We start from the raw sequence: 23,411 nt of genomic DNA, 5'->3' as shown, positions 1-23,411 counted from the left end.
CATTACTAAAAGCCACAAGGAGCAGCCGCTCCCTCAAGCTCTGGTTCTTTCTAATCCATCATCTGGAGCCGCAAACTAGGATGTCTCAAGTGTGGTGACCTGAACAAAACCGACGTTATCTTCCGGTCTTGTTCAGAGCTTGTTCAGAGCTATTCAGCACTGTTGAGAGTTCAAGCTTAAGGGCTCCTTTCTTCCTCCTTAAGTAGAAGGCACTGGGACATTGCTTATCAAATCTGCTTTAAAAGGGGAGGAGCTCAATGGAAACATGCTCGCCCAGTGTTTGCAAGGCACTGGGTTCAGGCCACAGCACCAGTAAAGAAATGAAAAGAGAAAAGAAAAGAAAGCATTTCTGCTGACGATCAGTGTGCTTTCAGAGACCTTACCTGTCCGGCATTTTTATTTTGTGGCACCACGTTGCCATATGTACTTTTGAGTATTTATTCTCAGCTTCTGTATTTGTTTCCTCTTCATGGACACGGGTCCATGGTTGTATTCATCTTCAGTGCCTCCGGGCTTTGTTCTTGCTTCTGTGTTCAGTGCTGGGCCCAGGCGGGGAGGAAGATAAAGGAACACATGACAGCTTTGTGTTTCAGGGCCGATTGTGTGGAGCACACTTCCTATATACTCACGTAGTCACTCAGCTACATAGTCACTCAGCTACACGGAGGCTGGGTGATCAAGGCAGGTAGGGTCTGGGCTACAAGCTTACAACTTTGCAAAGAAACAAAACAAAACAAAACAAAACAAAAAAACCCACCTTGGGCTGGGGAGATGGCTGTGTTGGTAAAGAGATTGCCTTGCATTCTTGAAGACCTGAGTTTGATCCCAGAACCTTGTGCATCGCTGTGCACCTGATGAGTTGGGAGACGGAGACAGATGGGCCCCTGGAGCTCACTGGTCCACCAGCCTCACCTACTTGGTCAAGGTCCAGGCTAATGAGAGCCCTTGTTTGAAACAACGTGGAGAGATTCCTGATTCTAGATTCCACATTGTCTGCATGCACATGCACATGCAGATGAACATGAACACACACACACGCACACACACACACACACACACACACACGCCAAAGATAAAGCACAATCTGATAGTTTTGCTGTGGAGGCTAAATTTGAACAATAATTCAAAGAGACGAGAATTCAGAGTAATCTATAGTTAGGGGCAGAGGCGTTAGAAACGGCCATTAGCTTAGCGTCACGTCATGCAGAACAGTAGGCTTCTTAGGAACAGAGAATGGGGTCCTGCTAGACTTTTACTGCAGCCTCAGGGTCGGGTGGCACATTGTGTAGTGAGGTTAATAATGAGAAGTTCAAATGAGTCGCTGAGATCCATTCCTAGAGGAAGTCCAGAAAGTAAAATCCAGAGGGGGAAATAAGTTAGGATCCAAGAGGTTATGCCAGAGTCCTTGGCAAGGGACAAGTCTAGATTCATGGAATACTGTAGTAGTTGGGCCCCTTGAGACATGTCTGAAGTGTGTCTTACGCATGCTTATGCACCACATGTACCGTATGTCTCTGTACACCACGTGTGAAACCCACAGATGTCAGAAACAGGCATCAGATTCCCTGGAACTGGAGTTAGAGATGGCATGAGCCACCATGTGGGTGCTAAGAACTAAATCTAGGTCCTCTGAAAGTGCAGCCAGTGCTCTTGACCGCAGAGCCATCTCTCCAGCCTGCAGTAGGTCCCCTGAAAGTGCAGCCAGTGCTCTTGACCGCAGAGCCATCTCTCCAGCCTGTACAGTAGTCTTCTCTTGGGAGTTCAAAGGCAAAAGAAGAGAGGGCTGAAAACCGAGTCCAAGGCTACCTAGAGTTCAAGGCTGTTGGGAAAACAGAAGGCCGAATATGGAGGGGAGTGTGGAGAACACAGGAGAGTTCAGTCCAGGGTGAGCATGGCAGTGCTGAGTAGACACCATCCGTTGTCAGCTTCCGCCCATGAAAGGGAGGCTGGAAACAGGACTTGGGAATTCTTCAGACCAAATGCATTACGAAGTCTTCTCCCACCTCCCAACGAGACTCTGTGTTTGTGTTTCCAAGTGGGAGACAGAAGGACACCAGCTCTGCTTACAACAACCTTAGCCGTGGGGGTAGACATGAATGTTGAATGGAGAACGTTGACAGCCTTAGGAGGGGGCCGTGTGTTTCTCAGCCCGTTCGTCTTCTCTAAGTGTGTGGTACCCAGGCATTATCCACCACAGGGCCTCCATCTTGCCTCCTTCCAACCAAACCATGGACACTTGCAACAGAACTAAACAGTTGGTGCATGTCCACCACCTACACTGTGCTGAGCGTTAGTGGCACAAATGGTGTCTGTGTCCCAGTTCACTCCTGATCGGACGGTGAAGACAGACACAAAGGTAGGACATGCTTACACGGCGGAGTTTCTAAAGAGCTTTTGACCCACCCGGTAAGAGAGTCTGAGTCTCGAGACTAAACAGAACCCTCACTTGGGGCTGCAGAGGTGGTGCCATTGATAAAGCTGCCTCGCAAGCCTAGGGACACGAGCTTTGTCCCCAGACTCCACATAAAAACACTGTGCAGAGTGGCATGACCTTGTCATCCCAGCACTGGCCCAGCACCAGGGAGGCAGATACTTGAGGCTCACTGGCCACCACCCCAGCTTAATTGTTAATCAGAGATCTTTCCTTAAAGAATGTGGATGCTGTATCCGAGTATGACACCCGGGGTTGTCTGTCAGCCTCCGCCTGCACGCACGTACACACAGGAAAGTGGTCCTAACAAACTAGCAACTGGCTGGGAACTGACTCACAGGACTTCACAAGAAGTGATAGGGCATTCTGAGCCAATAAGGAAGAGCTCACATTCAGCAAGGCCATCCACGAGAGGGCTGCCCAGTAGAAAGTGAGCCAGCACATTGGCAGCAACCTGGGAAGACGGTGGCCGGAAGTCAACATGGCTCCTTCCCTCCTCCCTCTTACTGTCCAGCTGGTACCTTATTGACAGGAAAGCATGAGTTATGACTAAGAGACAAGCAGGACGTGGAGCAGAAGCTTCCCCGGCAGAGATGGAGCCTCCTTCCTGGTGCAGGCAGCCCTTCTATCTGCGTGCCCCTCTGGAGGACTTGTTTGGTATTAAAGCTGTCCTCCCTGAGATCTCTGAAGCCTCAGTCAGAGCTGTCTCCTGCTGCAGCTGCGTTGGCTTGAAATGTTCCTCTCTATGCAGAGACTGAGGTTACGCTCAGGTACTTACCTGGATGCCACCAGTAACATGACACTGGGCCACATGGAACAAGCCCTGCCGAGCAAGGGACTCCTGAACGTCCTCTGGGGACTGGAGACACACAAGGGGTATGGTACACAGCTAAATGACAATAAAATGGTTTGGACCACAAATTTGCCTGTTGCAGACTTTTCACTGTGAGGAAATATAATTTCCCTCTCACGGGAAGTCATTGGCCTTAAGGCTGCCACGTGAAAGTTCTTAAAATATCTTATTTAGGCAAAAAAAAATTTTGGTTAAGAAATGTATTTCCTTCTGTATGACTGTCTACACTTTAAACTTTTATATTCTCAACTCCATTGAATAGTGAAGCCACTGGGATGTGATTATATAGTGATCTAAAGATTATCATAGGAGTTACGTATAAGTAATACTAATTTGAAACATTCAACTAGCGTAACATGAGGGTCAAAAGTCAAAACCTATCTCTACGGGCTTCATGAGTTAGATCCAGCTTACGATTTTATAGCAAAGTAAACACGGCTAAAGATTTACATTACATTTAGATAAACAATGTCAGGGAATTTGTTGATCGTATAAAATCCGTGTGTTTTTCTCTCTTTACTGTGTTTCTGCTGCTTCCTGTTTAACCCAGGGGCTTGGGACAGCCCTCGGCCATCGGGAACATCTGGAGAACAATGTCTTTGATTACAGCTGTTTATTAAACAAGTCCAAGGGCAGAAGCTGTGGTGTCTACCAAATGCTGTAAGTCTACCACCCACTCCCTAGGGAGAGATGGTGGCAGGTAAACTCCCTGACACATCTCACGCTACCCTCCCCGTCTAAAGGAGTCTGCAGGCTGTGCTGACATCGTAACCTGTTCATTCTGCTGAGCCTGGCCTGCAGTTTGCCCTGAATGCTACCATCTATCAGTTAATGATGACTTGGGAATGTCAAGTTCTGAGAGGGGGTGGGGGAGAGGCAGAGAGACAGACACACAGAGAGAGACAGAGGACACACAGAGAGGGAGGGAGGGAGAACACACACACACACACACACACACACACACACCCTGAAGTCAGAGGACGACCTCCAGTGGCATCCTTAGCATGTTCTCTACATCTTCGGGAGGACAGAGCCTCTCACTAACCTGGAGATAACCAATCAGGCCAGGGCTGGCCAGTGACTCACAGGGATTTCCTGTCTCCTCCTCCCCAGCTCTGGGACTGCAAGCATATACCACCACACTGGGCGGCATGCGAGTTTTATTAAATACGTGAGTTCTGTGAATCAAATCCTACGTTTCGAAGCACTTGACTGAGTCATTTCCCCTTAGCTCCAGTTTCTCATTTTAGTAGGGATTTTTCCAGTCACTCCAGGTGGGCATTTGCTGGTCCTCTGTCTGGCCATTCCCCTGAGACCCAAAAGACTGTGCAGAAAACAGGGCGGAGATCGCTGCTGGTAAGGGACACGGTCTGCAGCAGAATAACTTCAGGTGTCCCAGTTGAAGATTCAGTCTTTTAACAGAGATGAGGGCTCAGGTGACTGGAGAGAAATGATGGGGTGTCTATAAGGAAATGGGGACATAGATCTGCGGCAGCCCCCCGTTTAGCAAGCTCCCCTACAGTAAATATACCGGCCTCATGGATGATTATCAGGGTGTCTCCTATTCCGTCACCACCACGATAGGTTTACTTGTAAGCGCTAACAAATCACTGTTTCCTTGTTTGTTTTACCGTGGCCGGGATAAAACAGGTGCTTTCAGTTTATTAGGAAGTTACGTAAGTAAATTGGATAACCTCTTCCTTGTTTCTCATTTTTTTAAAAAAAGATTCAGGAATAATGCATTTTGGATTTGCAGAAATGTTGAGCACACAGTAGGCTTCCTAACTCATATTCCCATATGGGGCACGCAGTAGCTGCCGTTGTTAAATCCTAGAATCATGAGGCACATTTGCCACTGTTATTGAACTGACACGGATCCATTATTGCTATTAAAGTGTTTATTTCATTCAGGACTCCTTAGCCTTTGGGATACGCGTTCAGTTCAGTTGTTAAACCTCTGAGCTGTGACAGCGGTGTGGAGTATCTCCTTTTGAAGGCTTTTATGGTTCTAAGGGCTACTTCTTCGCTTGAGATTTTTTCTGCCTTCTTTCCTTTCCTCTTTTTTCTTTTTTACATGATTAGCGGAATGACAAGTTTGCTTCAGAAGGTCACGAAGTAAATGGTTATTTCTCACACGAGGTTTCAAGAGTTTGACAATCAACAGAGCTTCTGACTGCTGACATTGAATTTGGTCACCTGACTGAAATGTTTGCCCCGTTTCTCAACCGAAGGGTCACTGCCTTCTCTGTGTCCCTAGTTGGACAGGGTGTCTTTCAAAGGAAGTCATTAGGTAGCGTTTTAAGGACTGGATGCTAAGCTTCCCTTCTTCATGGTGTACTTGTGATTTATTAAGGATTTGTCCCCCTGGAGACATCTTTCTCCTCACCTCAACTACTTATCCAGACCCCAGCCCTGGGTATGGATGGTTTACTTCCGGTCGTAGTTCCACCTTTGTGTTGTGACTTGGATGGGCCCAGCTTGGAGGATTGGCTCTCTTTCTCTTTTGAAGTTATGTTCAAAGAGGAACCCTCATTTCTGAGGCCTGCAGTCAAGGGAGCCTCTGTGGCGGGGTTCCTCTTCAGCCCACCCAGACTGGTCTGCTCGTGTGAGGCCACTTTCAAGGGCAGCAGACACCATCCTCACACCTCGATGCCGGCTGGGTTTGGTGCCGAGTCAAGCTAGGGAAATGAAAGACCTGGGAGACTCAAATTAGAGGTCACACATGTGGGGGAAGAGAGGAGAAAGGATCGGCTTGGTTAGAAGGTCAGAGCCACAAGGCGTGGGCGTCTGAGGGGTCTCTTCACTTTAGTCTGTGTTTAACAAACATTTATGGAGACCGTGCATGTGTTGGGCAGTCTTCCAGGGTCCAGGGGTGTGTCAAAATAACACAGAATGCTTGCCTTCTTAAATGTACCTTCCCTCTGGAGAGAGCAATCAGGGCCCCAGGTTGTCAGATGGTGAGAAATGGCGCAGCTCGGAGGGCAGAGCAAATGGTTAGAGTACCACATCCGGCTGCTTCCACTCAGAGAGCTAGGAGGGAAGGGTGTCTGATGAAGTGATGTTTGCACAGGAACGAGGTATGAAAATGAACCCTGTGGGCGTGTGGGAAAGAGATGGCCTGCTGAGATGGAGCAGCAAGTGTAGAGGCCGAGAAGTTAATGGCTAACGTGAACCCCGGGGATTACAGGTGCATTTAAGTCATTCTCGATGTCCCGCTTTGCCATTACCATGAATTATTGAATTCACTGAATGAGCATGATAACCTGTGCAGGTATTCCTAAGGTGAAGTTCAACTCCCACCTTGACGAAGTTTCTGAGGAGAGGGTGGTTCTGTGTTTGTGGGCCATGGAGAGAAGACACAGACAGCATCAACTCACTCCACCTTCCTTCTGGAAGAGGGGCGTGTTCCCGGAAAGCCAAGCAACAGCTTGTCTCTTAAGATGTAGCTAGAAATAAAAGCGACTCGAGTGGTGGTTTTCTGACGGCTTCATTTCCATAATTGTTTCCACATTCTAAGATGCCTGGTTATCTTTTTTTTTCCCTTCTTCTTCCTCTTCAGAGAAGCAAGTTGGGGAGAATCTAAATGAGAGCTTTGCTAGAAAGTCTTCATTTGGATTCCACACATAGACTTTCCAAACCACCGTCTTGTGAAGTCTTACATTACCGGAGTTTGAAGTTGTGATCATTGTTCCAAAGTTCAGTGTCCCCTGTGGCTCTGGTCAGAACTTCTAAATCCTCTGGCCCTTTGGGATAAAAACGAACAGTGGCTGAGATGTTGCAGAAATAAGACTTAGCGTCGTGGGTGCGACCATATTGCATCCCACGTGCTGTGAAAATCGAACACATAGTTCTAAAGATGTCTTTTTCTCTCTGTGTCAAGGCTATTTCAAAAGAGGAGGGGACCAGAGGCTGTTTGGAATGTCCGTCTGTGTTTTACACTGTGGGGCGGTCTTTGTTTTGTTTTGTTTTTTTTTAATTACCTTGAGTATTTCTTATTTACATTTCGAATGTTATTTCCTTTCCTGGTTTCTGGGCCAACATCCCCTAATCCCTTCCCCCTCCCCTTCTACATGGGCTTCCCCTCCCCATCCTCCCCCATTACTGCCCTCCCCCAACAATTATGTTCACTGGGGGTTCAGTCTTAGCAGGACCAAGGGCTTCCCCTTCCACTGGTGCTCTTACCAGGCTGTTCATTGCTACCTATGAGGTCAGAGTCCAGGGTCAGTCCATGTATAGTCTTTGGGTAGTGGCTTAGTCCCTGGAAGCTCTGGTTGCTTGGCATTGTTGTTCATAAGGGGTCTCGAGCCCCTTCAAGCTCTTCCAGTTCTTTCTCTGATTCCTTCAACAGGGGTCCCGTTCTCAGTTCAGTGGTTTGCTGCTGGCATTCGCCTCTGTATTTGCTGTATTCTGGCTGTGTCTCTCAGGAGAGATCTACATCTGGTTCCTGTCGGCCTGCACTTCTTTGCTTCATCCATCTTATCTAATTGGGTGGCTATATATGTATGGGCCACATGTGGGGCAGGCTCTGAATGGGTGTTCCTTCTGCCTCTGTTTTAATCTTTGCCTCTCTCTTCCCTGCCAAGGGTATTCTTGTTCCACTTTTAAAGAAGGAGTGAAGCATTCACATTTTGATCGTCCGTCTTGAGTTTCATGTGTTCTGTGCGTCTAGGGTAATTCAAGCATTTGGGCTAATAGCCACTTATCAATGAGTGCATGCCATGTGTGTTTTTCTGTGATTGGGTTACCTCACTCAGGATGATATTTTGTGGGGCGGTCTTTGAATGTGACTTCATCACTCATCTCTTTTTCAGCAACGTGGTCGTCACTGTACGGCTTAAGTGGGATTCAAGGTGCTGCCTGGTGTTGCTTTTGGCTGGGGAGAGGAAGCACGGTGTAGTGGGGGCTCCTGGGAGAGCTGCCAAAGTAGCGACATCTGCTTTCCAGCCGTGTGACCTCCAGCAGGAGCTTGTGTTTCCTCTTCCGAAAAATGGCTGCACATCATGTTGGGAAGAAGAGTGTAGCGATCCGTGTAAACTGCTTAGTCTAGCACTCGGCCCGGGGTGCACATTTAATATTAGTAATTAGAATGGACCAGAGTGCAGGTATTAACTCACTGAGAACATGCAGTTAATAAGTGACAGAGCCCCCTGGTTGGGCTCAGTGGCTGCTGTGTAAGGTAGGAAAGACGCCTACCTCAGACTTTTCAATTTAGGGGAGGGGACACAGCAGATCACCCACTCAGTGGTCCAATCCACCTCTACCAGGCTGAGCATAATAGACAGATCCCTAATCAGTCAGAGCAGAGTGGGCCGGGGTGGGAGTTGGACACCAACGATCCCATTACGGAAGAAAGTCCTGGGCATTGAATGGGCTACAGGCTGTCTGTGCAGATGAATCATGGCCTTCAGGTTCCCAAGTGACGGCAAGCTGAGTTAGTAAGAGGTATCTTGCAGAGAGCACTTTAGGCTTGAGCAAAATGACTTTTTCACTTGTTTGATGTCACAGAATCGTGTTGTAAAGTCCGAGAGAGGTCAAGAAATGCTAAGTTGGCCATTACTTACAAACTGACGAGGAGTTTTGGTAATTTTCATCTTAGGAAGTGTGATAATGTGTGGTTAATCGGCACCGGGAACCACCAGGAGCCTTGGAAGCCAGTGCAGGAGATGGGGTGATGGTGACAGGAAGCCTTCACAGTGAAGGTTGTGTCTGCACAGAAAGTCTTACGGTGACTTGAAGTTTTTAGACAAAACCCTGTTCTCCCCAATCAACCAGGGTTGGCGAGTGTTGGCTGAGACACAGGTCTCTCAGACTTTCCCTTTGAACACTAAGCTTATTTTCAGAGCAACTGATGTACAACTGAAAGAAGAATGAACACAAAATTTGTGAACTCCTGTTTAAAAGTCATTAAACACCCCGCTGAGTAGTGGTGGTGCACGCTTTAATCCCACCACCCAGGAGGGAAAGGCAGGCAACGTCTCTGACTTAGAGTTCAGCCTGGTCTACACAGTGAGTTCCACGACAGCCAGAACTACAGAGAGAAATCCTGTGTCACAAACGGATGGATGGGATGGATGGATGGATGGATGGATGGATGGATGGATGGAGATAGATGATAGATAGGTAGATAGGTAGATAGATAGATAGATAGATAGATAGATAGATAGATAGATAGATAGATAGATGAAATTAAAAATGAAGTTTTAAAAGCTGACCCATATTTCTGCCTTTTAAATTAGCTGTTTAAATTTTAGAGTTATGTGTTTCTGTTTGCACGCATGTTATTGTTGATAATTAAAATAACCAAGAGCTTTTTTTCTTGTCCTAACACAACTTTGTGGCAGGACCTGCACTTACTGCTTGATAGTTCATGCTGTTTTTGTTGTTGTCGTTGTTTGTTTTTGTTTTGTTTGTCTGTTTTGTTTCTGCTTTAAACTATTCCCAGTGTGAACTTTGACCCCTCATTCCGTCTCTCTCAGATAGAGAATTTTGTGGAGCAGGAAGGGAACTACTTGGTATGAGTTCTGTTAATCGTAGTTTTCCTGCGATAGCTCCATTTTTTTTAAGACAAAAGGATCTTTTTATTCTCATAACAATTTTTGGAATCTACAGCTTACTGTTTAAGGAAAAAAAAGTCGAATCTGAAGATTTTTGAAGTACCGTTCCTCGAGGAGTCCCACAATAGATTTGACCAAATGTAACAACTGAAACTAAAAATCTGACATCTGTTTGAAGAAATGAGAAAAAAACAGCAGATTTTTACAAGATCTGAACTCTTACCTTCTATATAATATCCCTAACAAATCACTCAAGAGTGACATCACACTTAAGTTAGAAAATTGCTTTCCTTAGCTGCCTAGAGCACATAGCAAAGCGCAATATGTAAATCATTTTTAATTATGAAAGGAAAGAGTATCATTGTGTCATTAAGACTCCTCACGCAGCATTCTGGTCAGTTCCTGTGACTATAACTAAAGTAACTTGGACTAGGTACGTAGAACAAGAGTTCATTTCTCACAGTTTTGGAGTTGGGATGTCCAAGATCCAAGATAGAGGCACCATCAGATTTCCTGTCTTGGGAGGGCCAGGTCTCTGCCTTAAGACTGGAGCCTGGCTGTCGAGCCCTCACGTGGTAGAATGATGAATGAGAATCCAAGGCGGTCTTTTATGATGGTGTAGGCTCAGTGCTGAGGACAGAGAGATGCACCCTCCACAGGGAGGTTCCAGATTCGGAGTGATACAAGCAGACCACTCACAGCACGGCTCCCTCGGTGGTCCTGAATCGCTATATAATTTTAGCACTGCTGAAAGCTGAATTTTCTCCTTAGGTATTCAATTGAATTTCCAATTGATATTTTCTATTGAACCCTCCTGTGGTGCTGGTAAACCTAGGAATCCAGTCACGTCCAGGCAGTTGACAAGATCCATCAGAACTCTTAAGATGCATTGGTCTCCTCTATCTCATTCTGAAAACCATGAATTATCCCTAGAGTCGGTCATATCTATATAAAGATGAATTGCTTATAAAGGTCTAACACTGGAAAATAGCCTCGTGTCCAATTTGGATTGGTTAAGTAGAACATATAGCACGAGGTTAAAAAGCTGTGAAAAGTATAAAGTTTGTTCAATTATATCAAGTGGGTTTTTTATCTCACAAATGACATTAAGCTATCACTATACAATTAAAACATAAATTGGGAAGCAGACTATTCAAGAACAGCAGCTTTAGTACTTAAAATTGTTGTCTAGGGTGGCAATTTGTGTGGTATCAAATTTCTGAATCGACAGGAAGTTTCAGAACTTGGACTTCCTCCTCCAATTTCCCGGTTATGCACACTTCATTCCCCAAGGTAGACAGACAGCTTAGCCCTCAGGTCTGCCGAGCCTACGGTTCTTCAGTGGATACATTCCAACCTTGAATGGTTTTTGTTTGTTTCTTTTGTTTTTATTTTGCTTTGTTTTTATGAGGGATCCCTTCCGGTCAGAGGCTAGACGCTTGGCCTTCAACTCCAATGGTTTTTGACAGGACCCTTCGTGGTCTTGACCACACATAGCACAGCTCTGCTCTGAAAGCACAGAAAAACTGACATCCTCAGAACCCTGCCTTGTCTAGGATCTCCCATCTTTGGGGTCCAAGAAATCTTAGGCTTAGCAGGCCCGGTACCAGTCCTGCAAGGCTGACATCACAGTGTGGGGACCCCCTTCACACAAGTCTCAAGGACTTGCCTTCGCCTAGCAAGCGCACTGGGTTGTCTCTGTGCACGGACCTTAAATGTCAGCAGCATCTGTAAGGTCCCATCCCCTTCCACCCGTGGGTCAGAGAGTGTCTTGGGAAAGGAACAGGCTGAAGGGATTAGCTGGAAAAATCCAGCATAAAAATTCATATTGGTGCCATTTAGAAGAGGAGGCCATGGGGGAGAAGTGAAGGAGAAGGTAAGGGAGGGGGAACTGAGACCAAAGTCTCCCTTCCTACACCATATTATATGCTTAGTAAGTGATTGCAGCTGTAGCCTGGCACTGAATGCTGGTGGAGAGTGATCAAGATTGGAAGCGGAGGGGTGGAAATCAATTCTTGGAGAAAGCATTTGGCCACGGAAGAGAAATTCAATACCATTCTCTTGGCAAGGATATGCCTGGCATACCAGGCTGCTCTTAATTACAGAACAGAGCTCATAAATAAGAAATTTGGCCTGGACGCTACCAGCAGGAAACGTTCATTAATGATTCCTGCTACCCTGTTATTGTCACTCGGGCAGAGGGGGAATCGGAGGACAGCACACTTGACACACTGGTGCCTCCTGGATCGTCCATCCATTCATTCACTGGCCAGCTATTCAATTACCTGTCACGAGGCTGGGCAGAGCCTCTAGATCCTGGTGTGGGTAAAAGAGACACGGGCTCCCTCCTGAAACTTCCAGCCAGGCACTGAGCAAGGGGCATCGGCAATGAGACCCCGGGAGACTGAAAGGAGTCCCCTGGGGGAGGGGCGTCACAGTGGCAGTAGGCAGTGGCTTAGCAAGTGAGTTCGCCTAGAGTGATGTGGGTCTTCCTCTGTTCCGTCCTAGGACACGCAGCTCTTGTCCACCATGAATGAGTGTCACTATGACAAGCGGATGGACTTTTTCTACAACAGGAGCAACACAGACACGGCGGACGAGTGGACAGGGACGAAGCTCGTGATCGTCCTGTGCGTTGGGACGTTCTTCTGCCTCTTTATATTTTTTTCTAACTCCCTGGTCATCGCGGCAGTGATCACGAATAGGAAGTTCCACTTTCCCTTCTACTACCTGCTGGCTAACTTGGCTGCTGCGGATTTCTTTGCGGGAATCGCTTATGTGTTCCTGATGTTTAACACCGGCCCGGTGTCGAAAACCTTGACTGTCAACCGCTGGCTTCTCCGCCAGGGGCTCCTAGACACAAGCCTGACGGCCTCCCTGGCCAATCTGCTGGTAATTGCTGTGGAAAGACACATGTCAATCATGAGGATGAGAATCCACAGCAACTTGACCAAAAAACGGGTGACGCTGCTCATCCTGCTGGTGTGGGCCATAGCCATTTTCATGGGGGCGGTCCCCACGCTGGGCTGGAATTGCCTCTGCAACATCTCGGCCTGCTCCTCTCTGGCCCCGATTTACAGCAGGAGTTACCTCATCTTCTGGACGGTGTCAAACCTCCTGGCCTTCTTCATCATGGTGGCGGTGTACGTGCGCATCTACATGTACGTCAAGAGGAAAACCAACGTCCTCTCTCCGCACACGAGTGGCTCCATCAGCCGCCGGAGGGCCCCCATGAAGCTAATGAAGACGGTGATGACTGTCTTAGGTAAGCAGAGCCTAGCCGGCCGGTATTCCCATGCGTGCAGCAGATCACGTGGCGGGCAACCCATGCCCACTGTATGCCAGCCACTCACTGTGCCGTCAGACTTGGAGGTTAGCAGGAACCCAGGAAGACCGTTCAAAACAAGGGCCTGTTTAATAAGTATTTATGTAGCGCCCACTAGGTGCCCAGCATTTCTCTGAGTCATTTTTATGAGTATTAATGTATTTAGTTCTCATGGCAGCTCTGGGAGACTGGTGTTTTAATTATCTTGCCCCAGCCGGATAAAGAAACCAGACGGAGGGTTTAAGCGATATGCTATAAGTCATTTCCCTGTTGGTGGTTGGCCAAGGCCTCAAGAATGTTACATATTTGATATCACTGACTATAATAAGCAGTTTTGATTTGTTTGGAGTGTGTGTGTGTGTGTGTGTGTGTGTGTGTGTGTGTGTGTGTGTGTGTGTGTCAGAGGTTAACTTCAGGTATTATTCCTCAAACACTGTTTCGTTTTGTGTGACAGTCTCTCAGTGGCCTGGTGCTCACTAAAGAGCCTAAGCTTCTGACTAAGAAGCCTTAGGAATCCACCTCCTTCTGTCTCGTGAGGACTAGGATTACAAATGAATACCACCACGCCCTGCTTTTAAATATATACTCTTTGGGCCAGACTTAGGTCCACAGGCTTGCAAGACAAGCTTTGCCAACAAAAAAACTCCCAAGCCCTACTCTGTCTGCTTGTTTGCTGGTATCTTTCCTGACCAGCCCTCTCCTTTGAGCACCTCACTCTCCCTGTCCCATGTTACCAGCACAAGGAAGGACAAGCCTGCATTTACCCTGACTTCCCGTGGCGCCTCACAGGCTTGTGACACTCCTGGTAAAGACCGAAGGCTAGCACGTAGAGGGATGTGAATGTGGTGACCTTGTTTGTAAGGCTAAGCATTTGCTTGGCCATGAGTCCTGTCTGCTTGAAAGAACGCCTTCTCACTGAACACATTGTCTATACCACACAGCATGAGATAGAAAGGGCTTCTGTGCCCCAGGTGTTGGGGACGGTGTATAGTTGTCACTGTCACCGACTTCATTGGTGTGTGTGAGTTTGCTGACAATTATGGAAGAGTTTAAAATAAAGGACTCATGTGGTTTCAACAGGTATGGTGTTGGGTGAGAAAAAAAACTAGAATAAACCATGGCAATGCCAAGAAGAGTAGAAGAAGTCATTGGGATTCCAGTATAAGGGGCTGGGGCACTGGTTAGTGACAAGAGGACAGCTGAGTGCTGAGTGGGGAAGTTTCCCTGGTGGTGAGACAGAGGGATTTGGTGGAAGACAGGAAGTTAGGGAAAGGGAAACGAAACTGAAGAGGTGGGTGGTCATGTTTTAAGATTTCTAGCTTCTAATTTCTTTAATGGCAGATTTGGGGTGTTTTCTATAGAGTGGTCTGAGGCACACTGCTTCATCTTTTGAGGGTGGTAACTGTCCTCATCTGATGTTGAATGGATGGTCTCTTAGTTCTTTCCAAGATGTAAGTAGCCAAAGAAAAGGGAAAGGAAGAGGTGTGTGTGTGTGTGATGTGTGGTATGTGGTGTATATGTGTATGAGTGTATGTGTATGTGTGGTGTGTGGTATGTGGTGTATATGTGTATGAGTGTGTGTGTGTTTGTTTGTGTGTTTGTATGGTGTGTGGTATGTGGTGTATATGTGTATGAGTGTGTGTGTTTGTGTGTGTGTGTGTGTGTGTATGGTGTGTGGTATGTGGTATATATGTGTATGAGTGTATGTGTGTGTGGTGTGTAGTATATGGTGTATATGTGTATGACTCTGTGTGTGTGTGTGTGTTATGGTTTGTGGTGTATATGTGTATGACTGTGTATGTGTGGTGTATATGTGTATGAGTGTGTGTGTGGTGTGTGTGTGTGTGTGGTAAGTGGTATGTGGTGTATATGTGTCGGAGTGAGTGTGTGTGTGTGTGTGTGTGTGTGTGTGGTATGGTTTGTGGTGTATATGTGTATGACTGTGTGTGTGTGGTGTATATGTGTATGAGTGTGTGTGTGTGTGTGTGTGTGTGTGTGTGTGTGTGTTTCAGAGAGAAATGTAGAAACAATGAAAGGATGAATGAATGAGACTCCTAGAGGGCAGTAGCCAACACAGAGTCATGGATTAACTGTGTCTAAATGTAGAGCCTTCTCCATGAGAGCGTCTCACGGCATCCCAGAGAGAAAGCTCCCATATGCTCGGCTCTTGTAGGAATTCAGTTGACTAGCACAAATGTCTCCCAAATAATGGATATTAGGAAAACCATCAGTTCTGGGGTCTACACGCATAGTCACTGCTTCTCAGAATGTAGAAATGGGCTGTTTAAAACTGATTCTGTGACTTAGGTACTTAAATAAAAAAATGATAAACCTTCTTAAGCAAGGGGTACTCACTGAGGATTAAGTCCCAAAGTTTCTTAGAAATGTTTTTGACGTATTAGAAAGTCAGTCCATAGACATCCATAAACAGTTCTAGGAGGTAAGAGATTGCATGAATTTTTGAGTTTTGTAGCACTCCCAGAGAGGAAAGTAAGGAGGAGGAGGGTCTTAGAAAGTCTGCAGTGTGGTCTGGAAGGAAAGGAAGAATGATGTGTGTGAGAAGAGGTCATAAGTATGAGAAACAGCAGGATTAAAGGTGACATTAGAGGGCTGGACAGACACTCAGCTGTTAAGAGCACTTGTTCTTGCAGAGGACCAAGGTTTGATTGCTGCTACCCACGTGGTGTCTCAGGACCATCCTTGACTCCGGTTCCAGGAGACCGGATACCTTCTTCTGAGCGCTACATTCACCAGACAGAAACATACTGCACATAAATGCATGCAGGCCAACACTCACTGCACATAAAATTAAATGAGTAAATCTAAAAGGTAACTTGTAACAAGGTGATGGTAGAAATTCCCAAAGCTTCTGTAGCGCAGCAGGAAGGGCCCGGGACTGCAGACGCTTGCTCTACTGCTGGAGAAAGGGTCCAACAGTGAGCCAGGGAAGTTGGACAGGAAAGTCTACAGGGCAGGTCTTGGACAGGAAAGTTTACAGGGCAGGACCAGGAGTAGACCGCTTCTTGAGGGTGGTGATGGTGGTGCTGTGAATATTGAATCGTCATGATTGGAAAGTCAGGTCAGCATCCTGCTATAGTTCAGCAACCCTGATGCTGTGATGTCTGTGCATCCCTGTCCTAGAGGAGCTTGCTTACTGGTACCCAGTAGGAGACAACATATGATCCCTCCTTCCAAAGAGCACAGAGCCCCTGCTTAAGGCGTGGTTTTGAAACCCTACTTGTCTACAACCTCACCAGCTGCAGTGACCAACACACACGCTGAACAATGTTTATTGTCAAACAGCGTACCACGTGACCTGTGGGCGCAGGGATCAGAAACCCGCTGGAATTTCTTCCGTGTTGCATTGCCTTACAAAATAAAACAAAAGGCGAAGGGCTTTGTGAACCTCTGCTTTTAAAGTCTTCCGGGAGACTTCCTGTACCGTAGGGTGATTCAGTGTGTGGGCTGTGATCCGTTAACGTACTCCACGATGCATAGCATATACCAACCCCTATACATGCTGTGATAAAGCTTAATGTATAAATTGGATTAACAACAGCAACTGCTTGGAGTTCATCAACTTCAGTGTACGGATATCTCTCTGTCTCTGCCTCTCTGTCTGTGTGTCTGTCTCTTATTTAAAGTCGTGCTTTATGGCTTCTCTTTGTCATATCCGGTTGCCAGCATAAGTACCCTTACACTTTGGAGTCAGTACCAAGTGATGTAAGGATTCCTCAACTGGATCCTCAGTGACAGCCTGGCCATGAGTTAGACCTTCAAGAGTCATGGTCACTAAAGGAAGAGCCTTGTATTCAGTGAGGATGCACTGGGTAACTGTCCCGGGTGAGATGGAGGTGAAGTGTCACACTCAGAAGAACAGGGTGAATATAAAGTTATGAATGCTTTACTTCTGGAATTTTCTATTTCACATTTCCAGACCACAGCTGGTTATCAGCCATTGAAGCTGGACAAAGGGGAGGTGGTGTGGCAAGGCTGTAATCAGCACATTAAAAAAAAACCCAATATCTAATAAAAAGAAACGCCAGTATGCACTGTACTTGATAGGTTTGAACATCATGTGCTAATCTTTATTTTTGTGTTTGTATGTGCTGGAGTCTGATCAACAACATATCTACTTCCTGGTTTATGAGCAGGAATATTTGAAAAGCCAAGTCTTAAGGTCAAAGAGATTGCTTTTCTCTCTTTGCCTCTTCTCTCGTGTTTCTGCCAAAAAGCACACACGTTTGTGTGTGTACAAATGTATGTGTATGTATACAAACATGTATATGTGTATATGTACATATATGTGTATACAAACACACACATACACACACATATATACATACATATACACATATACATATATACACACATGTATAATTGCTAAGGGCTGTTGCAACAGCCTATGATAATTATAGGAAGTTAAGTATTTTCTTCTTTCTTCCTCTCATCTCACACGGGCTGGTGCTAGACCCTCCTTTGTTCTCCTGGACATGTTACTTTAGCCCCTGACAGGGTTAATAGATGAGGAAGTTGATGTTTAGAGAAGTCCAGTGGCTTTTGAAAACCTGGACCTCAAAGAAGAATCTGGGCTTGCTCCCAACGTGCTAGCCTCTAGCAGCTGTGGCCAAGGCCTACAAAGTGGGCAGTGGCTAGGAGGAGAGTACTAGTGGTGTTCTTGGTGTGACCAAATACTTGAGAAGGAGTTGCTTGGGGAAGGAAGAGACTGTTCTGATTCATGACTTTGGGGGTGCAGTCTGCTGTGCTGAGGACGACGTAGTGGCAGAGAGGCTGTGGCAGCACAAGTGTCGGGCTGCTTGCCCTGAGGAGCAAGGACCCAGACAGAAGACAGGAGGCAGGACCAGGCTATAAGCTTTAAGATGTCACCCCCTAGACAGCGATTTCCTTTAGCAAGACTCCACTTCCCAAGGGCTCCAAACCTCCTGAATTAGTGCCACCCGATGAAACCCAAATGTTTAAACATACGAGCCTGTGGGGACCATGTCATAGTCAACAACAAATGGGCACCCCATTTTCCAACAGGAGGAAGGAGCTGAAGTCAGGGAGAGTTTCGCCTTGGGAAGGAGAGAGAGAAGCAGCGAGCGCTTCAGTACTTCTCACCGTGAGGTCGGTGTGTGGCGAGCCCTTCTGCTGTTGTCTCACACACTCTTCGTAACTCAATGTAGATGCACCAACAGACAGACTGGAAGCGAGGCCGCAATGGCTTTGAGCCCCCTCTGGAAGATCCATAGCTCTCAAACCACATGCTCGTCAAAGCAGACAGTAAGAGAAAGAACCTGGAGCGTGGGAGGGAATCAGACTTCATCCCGACTTTGTGACTTTCAGGCTGTGTGACCCTGGGCAGTTTAGCTAACCGCTCTGTAACTTGGAGTTCCCATCTGCCCGAGGAGACAGTACCTTTGTTACGGTGAGGGTTCGAAGGTGCAAAGACACGATGCTTATAAAGCAACTCAGTTAGCCTTTGACCCTAGTCAGCACTAAGAAAACGTTAGCGTTTCATCTTAGAACTTAGTGTGACTCTGGAGGGCTCATGCTGTATTGAAGCAGTTTGTCCTCTCATCCACAGACATGCCACCAAGTACCCTAGGGACAGAGCCCAGAGCCTTGCTGTTGGTGCCACGGTGATGGGAGATTGTGGAATACTGACAGGCAGTGATGAGGGGGCTGGTAGGGTCTCCTTTGCAGAAGGCACCCGAGAGCCGGTAAATGTCTCTGTTACTGGAGGTCTGGAGTGTCGGCTGTGGTCAGCACAAAAATCTCTACACTCATCTTGTTGATTTCTGTGAATGACCTTCTTCCTGCAGACCAAATTCTGTCAAACACACACACACATGTATGCACATATATTCACACATGTACTCACATGCACATACATGTACACATACACATTTACACATGAACATACATATATCTGTGTGCACATACACCTTCTCACATGTACACACATATACACGTGTAAACATACACATTTACACATGTACACACATACACATTAACACATGTATATACATGCACACACGTGCACATGCGTGTTCACGCATGTATATACTGCGTATGCATACATACATATATGTATGCATACACACATACATGCACATACTTAAAAACAAAAAAGGCCAAGGCTAACCAAAGTTCCTGGGAATTTTTGTGTTTTGTTTCCATCCTTTGTGGCCTTGCACAGGGCTGACGTTCTGCAACTCAGGTGCCTGCTTGCAGTGTTTGCTAACCATGGGCCTTAGTAATCAGATACTTGGGGGAGGAGGAGGAGGAAGAGGAAGAGAGGAAGAGGAAGAAGAAGAGGGGGAGGAGGAGGAGGAGAGGACGAAGAGGAGGAAGGGCAAGTCACTGCATTGTCCTGTGGAACTACGAGCTTGCCACGGTTCATGACCTTTCCTCCCTTATCAGAGTGCAGGGAGTCATATCAGATGGCACATGACGAAATCTCTTCGGGGTAGAGCCCTCAGGGCACCAGCGTGGCACAGAGTTTAGGGGTATTTGTACTTGGTCTTAGGAGGTCACTGAGTAACTGTCGATCGCATGCTTCCTGGTGCAACGGGACTCTGGGGGTTGGAGATGTTTGTTCTCAGGCAGGCTGGGGATGAATGAGTGCAGAGACCCCTTAGCAGCTGCCCCAGCGATGTTGCTGGACTTGTCTCCTCCTGTATTTGTTCGTTTCCTTCTTAGTGGAATCAGACATCTAAAAGGTAACTAGGGAAGGAAGGATTTATTTTTGCCCCGCAGTGGCATGGATGCAGGGGTGCACACTCAGAGGACCAGGAGGAGGGACAGGAGACTAGCATGCAGCTGACTTTGGCCTTTCCTCTTGTGATTCAGTTCATAGGATGGTATTTAGGAGAGGTCTTCCCTCTCAGGAGATTCTTACCCGGCTGTTGATCCTCCCTGGAAATGCCATATACACCCACAGGTGAACCTCGTTGGTACCATAGTGTGTCTTAATATAATCAAGATAGCAATTCAGATTAATTCTCCACACCCCCTTCTCAGGGAGCACTAGGCATGGAGAAGGCCACCATGTCTGTCTTGCGTCTCTGTGTCCACTCTCTTTGTTACCTTCTCCTCCACAGTTCCTTCCTTCTGTTGGCATCTCAGTGTTTTGGATGCCAACATCTCTTTGCGTCAGCTCGACACTCATTTGTTTAAAGCATGACTTCCCCTCCAGGCCCATCGCAGCCATCCCCTGTTTCTCCCCACAGCACCCCGTGAGCACTGCTGTATTAAATGCAGCCAGCATTGTAAATCCCCCTTTGTGCCCCCTTCTTTGGATTTGCCTCTGACTTATCTTGTTTTAGAAACCCAAGGAGGCTTCAGCTGTGGGTAACCATTGTGTATTTTTTGTGTGCAAAGGTTAGAAGAGTATTTTACATTGGACCTTCTGAGGCCAGGGTTCTGGGAAAAGGGCCTGCGCCAAGCCTACCGAAGGCCCAGAGTTGCAGAACGATGCAGTCCCCTCTCTGGGGGCTTAATTTCTGCCAATCTGGCCACTCCCACCACTCAAGAGCCCCGACCTCCCCAGGCTAATTTAACAGCTAGAGCATTATAACAAACACACGCTGGCCTGTGGTAGAATGTTACCAATCCACTTTAGCAATGTAACTTTTGGGGATTGCAACGGGGCACTGCTGTGTTCAGCCCATCACAGACTGAGAGACCAAGATGTAATAACTGGAGACACCCCACGTGAAGCCCCTTCCTGCTCTCACCTGTGTTTTCCTGACTACCATACTGTTTCTGTGAACTCTATAGTGTGTCAGAAAAAAATCTTGTGGCCTTAAAGAATCACTAACTTTTAAACGTGCCAGCTAAATTCACCTTGTGCATCATTCTCAATAAGCACTGTGGTCAGAGCTCAGGGCTTCCTGGGTCCTTCTTGCTACTGCAGCAGCTCCCAACCTCATACCTAGAAGCAAGTTACCGTCTCAGATGCCAAGTAACAGCGGTGCACAGGAGTCTTGTCTCAGGGTTTACCCTATAACTGTGGGCCTTTTTCTTCCCTTTGGAAGCTTTCTCAAAAGGGAGAGAGTTGAGCTTTTAGCATCTTCTTACTCTAAACACTAATTGGCTGCCTCTGAAGACCCGGCCCCTCCCCCAAGGACACTCTGCACGTGCCTTGCTCTAATGTTTGATGGTTGCCAGGGGAGGACCAAGGCTTATGACTCAACAGTGTGTCATCTGAGAGGTCACATAAGTCAGAGCTGTTCTGCGTGGCTGCCCCAGGCGTGACTCACAGGAACCCGACTGATGGGTTTGTCTGAGGAATGATGCCTACCCAGAAAGCCTAACTAGGAGAGAATAACCGAAAGACCAAGCAGAGGGCTCGAGGCAGAATACCGTGGACACGGATGGTCCCTGAAGGCTTCCCTTGGAGGTGGGATTTAAGCCGGATCCCAGTGGGAGAAGACAGGCATATGCACTTGACCAGGAAGCCACGCCAGGGCCGTGGGTGGGAGGGAGCCGGGCAGACTGTTTATGGAATAACGATCTAAACAGTAGTGGTGTTCTGTTTGTAAGGCATCCTTCAGCCAGAGCACAGAAGGTCTTGCATTCTCAGATGATGAATTACTTCCCTACATGCAGCAAAGACCAGGAAGGTATGCAAGTGAGAACTGGGCCTGGAGTTGGGTGTGGCCGTGTACAGAGGGCATCTCCTGCGGCTGTCCTGGCAGATCACATGCTATGCAGTGACATGCAAGTCCCCGTCTCTGCCTCCCATCTCACCGTAGGAGCTCTGGAGTACTAGATGTGTGCTACTGTGTGTGGCCTTACATCATTTCTGGGGATTTGAACTCAGGTCCTCACGCTAAATGAAACGAACACTTTACCCACCCAGCCTCTTTCAGCCCCGACTGTTTCCCTTCTGTGCAGAACAAACAACAAGCAAACAAAACAGAATTTTATTTACGTGAGTCCCACGCTGTACAGACCTTCTACACCCCTGGAGGGAAAGCGTCACCACCTCCAATTTGAGTGTGAAGACAGAGTCTGAAAGAGGTAGAAACCTGTCCAGGGTCACTAGCCAAAACGACAAAGCAGCATCCATTTGAAGTGCACCCCCTCTGTCCCAGATCTGTGCCCCCTCAGAGTGCGCAAGCCCAGAGTTTACCCTCTCGACCTAACTGTGCCTGACGAGCCAATGGTCACTCCCTTTAGGTTCTTCTGCACAAGCAGCTTCCTCAGCCTTAGTCCCAGTCCTTGGGGTCTGGTTTGTGTCACCAGAGGCCTGTCATACTAGGGCTTCCTTTTTGGTTCCCCCCAGTAATACTGAGCCTCCTGTGGGAAACTCTTGCTTCTCAGTCCACATTCATCTTTGTCTCTGTGGAAGGATCTACTCCTAGGACAGGATCTGACCTTCCTCACTGACCACAAGGCATGAAAGGAAATTCTTTTCTTAGAGTTGGGCCTGGTGGTTGAAGGATCTCCAGGCCTCTTCATCCTGGTTCATGCTGTCTCCTCCTCAAGACAGCTTGTTGTGTGGACTGGGGTTACGTCAGGGCGGCAGGGGAAGTACAGTGAATGTTCTAAAGAGCACGGGGCCATTTCTTTTCTCTCCCTGCTTCCATAGTTCACCCTCGTGCAACGTTGCCCCCTTAGGAAGGACAATCCAAGATAAAAAACTGAAGATATTAAGGAAACCACTATCGTGCTTTAAAGCAAATGTAAGCCCTGTAAGGCGCTGGCCCTTGTGACCAGCCCATGGGGCCACGAGACCGACCTCTGAACCTTAGATAGACAGGGCTGACCCTAGCAGGAGCCAGGAAACTTAGAGCTCATTCAATGTCCAGCAGAATCAGGACGTGCTGTGTGCGTTGGTTAGTGTTTAATCTCCTTGACTTTACTGTCTTTTCTTCACTCAGTCTGGTACCTTCTTTCTTGTCTTCAAGCAGGGACAGTGACAAGAAGACAGTGGTGCGGTGTGGCTGGGAACTCCCCCATGTTATCCTGTCAGGAGGAGTTCCCGGGATCCCTAAGCATTTCTACATTCCTGGCATTTCCAAGCTGGGCTCACCGAGAATCAGGGGCAGATCCTTCCGGTTCTGTTCTCAGCTTGCCTACTTGGACCTAGGAAAGGCTAACGAAATGTCCGGAACAGCTCCCTCATGACTGAGTTCACCTTTAAGAGCCCCACACATGGACCAAAGTTCAGAACTCTGTGTACAGCCAGAGCAGTCCCTCCCTTGGAGCTCAGTGTCTTCCTCCCCAGCAGATGCC

General features: G+C 47.3%; 1 protein-coding gene across 1 annotated transcript in view; it reads left to right on the top strand.

The window, feature by feature from the left end:
* The window catches only part of Lpar3 (lysophosphatidic acid receptor 3), a 67,056-nt gene that overhangs the window by 8,938 nt on the left and 34,707 nt on the right, over nt 1-23,411 (top strand). Inside the window, exon 2 of the mRNA XM_032896604.1 lies at nt 12,347-13,103. Coding sequence (XP_032752495.1) covers nt 12,368-13,103 — 736 coding nt within the window. The 5' untranslated portion in view covers nt 12,347-12,367. The remainder of the gene's footprint in view (nt 1-12,346; nt 13,104-23,411) is intronic.

The sequence above is a fragment of the Rattus rattus genome, chromosome 3, assembly GCF_011064425.1.
Source record: "Rattus rattus isolate New Zealand chromosome 3, Rrattus_CSIRO_v1, whole genome shotgun sequence".
Lineage (NCBI taxonomy): Eukaryota > Metazoa > Chordata > Mammalia > Rodentia > Muridae > Rattus > Rattus rattus.
Note: the sequence above shows the minus strand (reverse complement) of the source record. Positions and strands in the feature narration are given on the sequence as shown.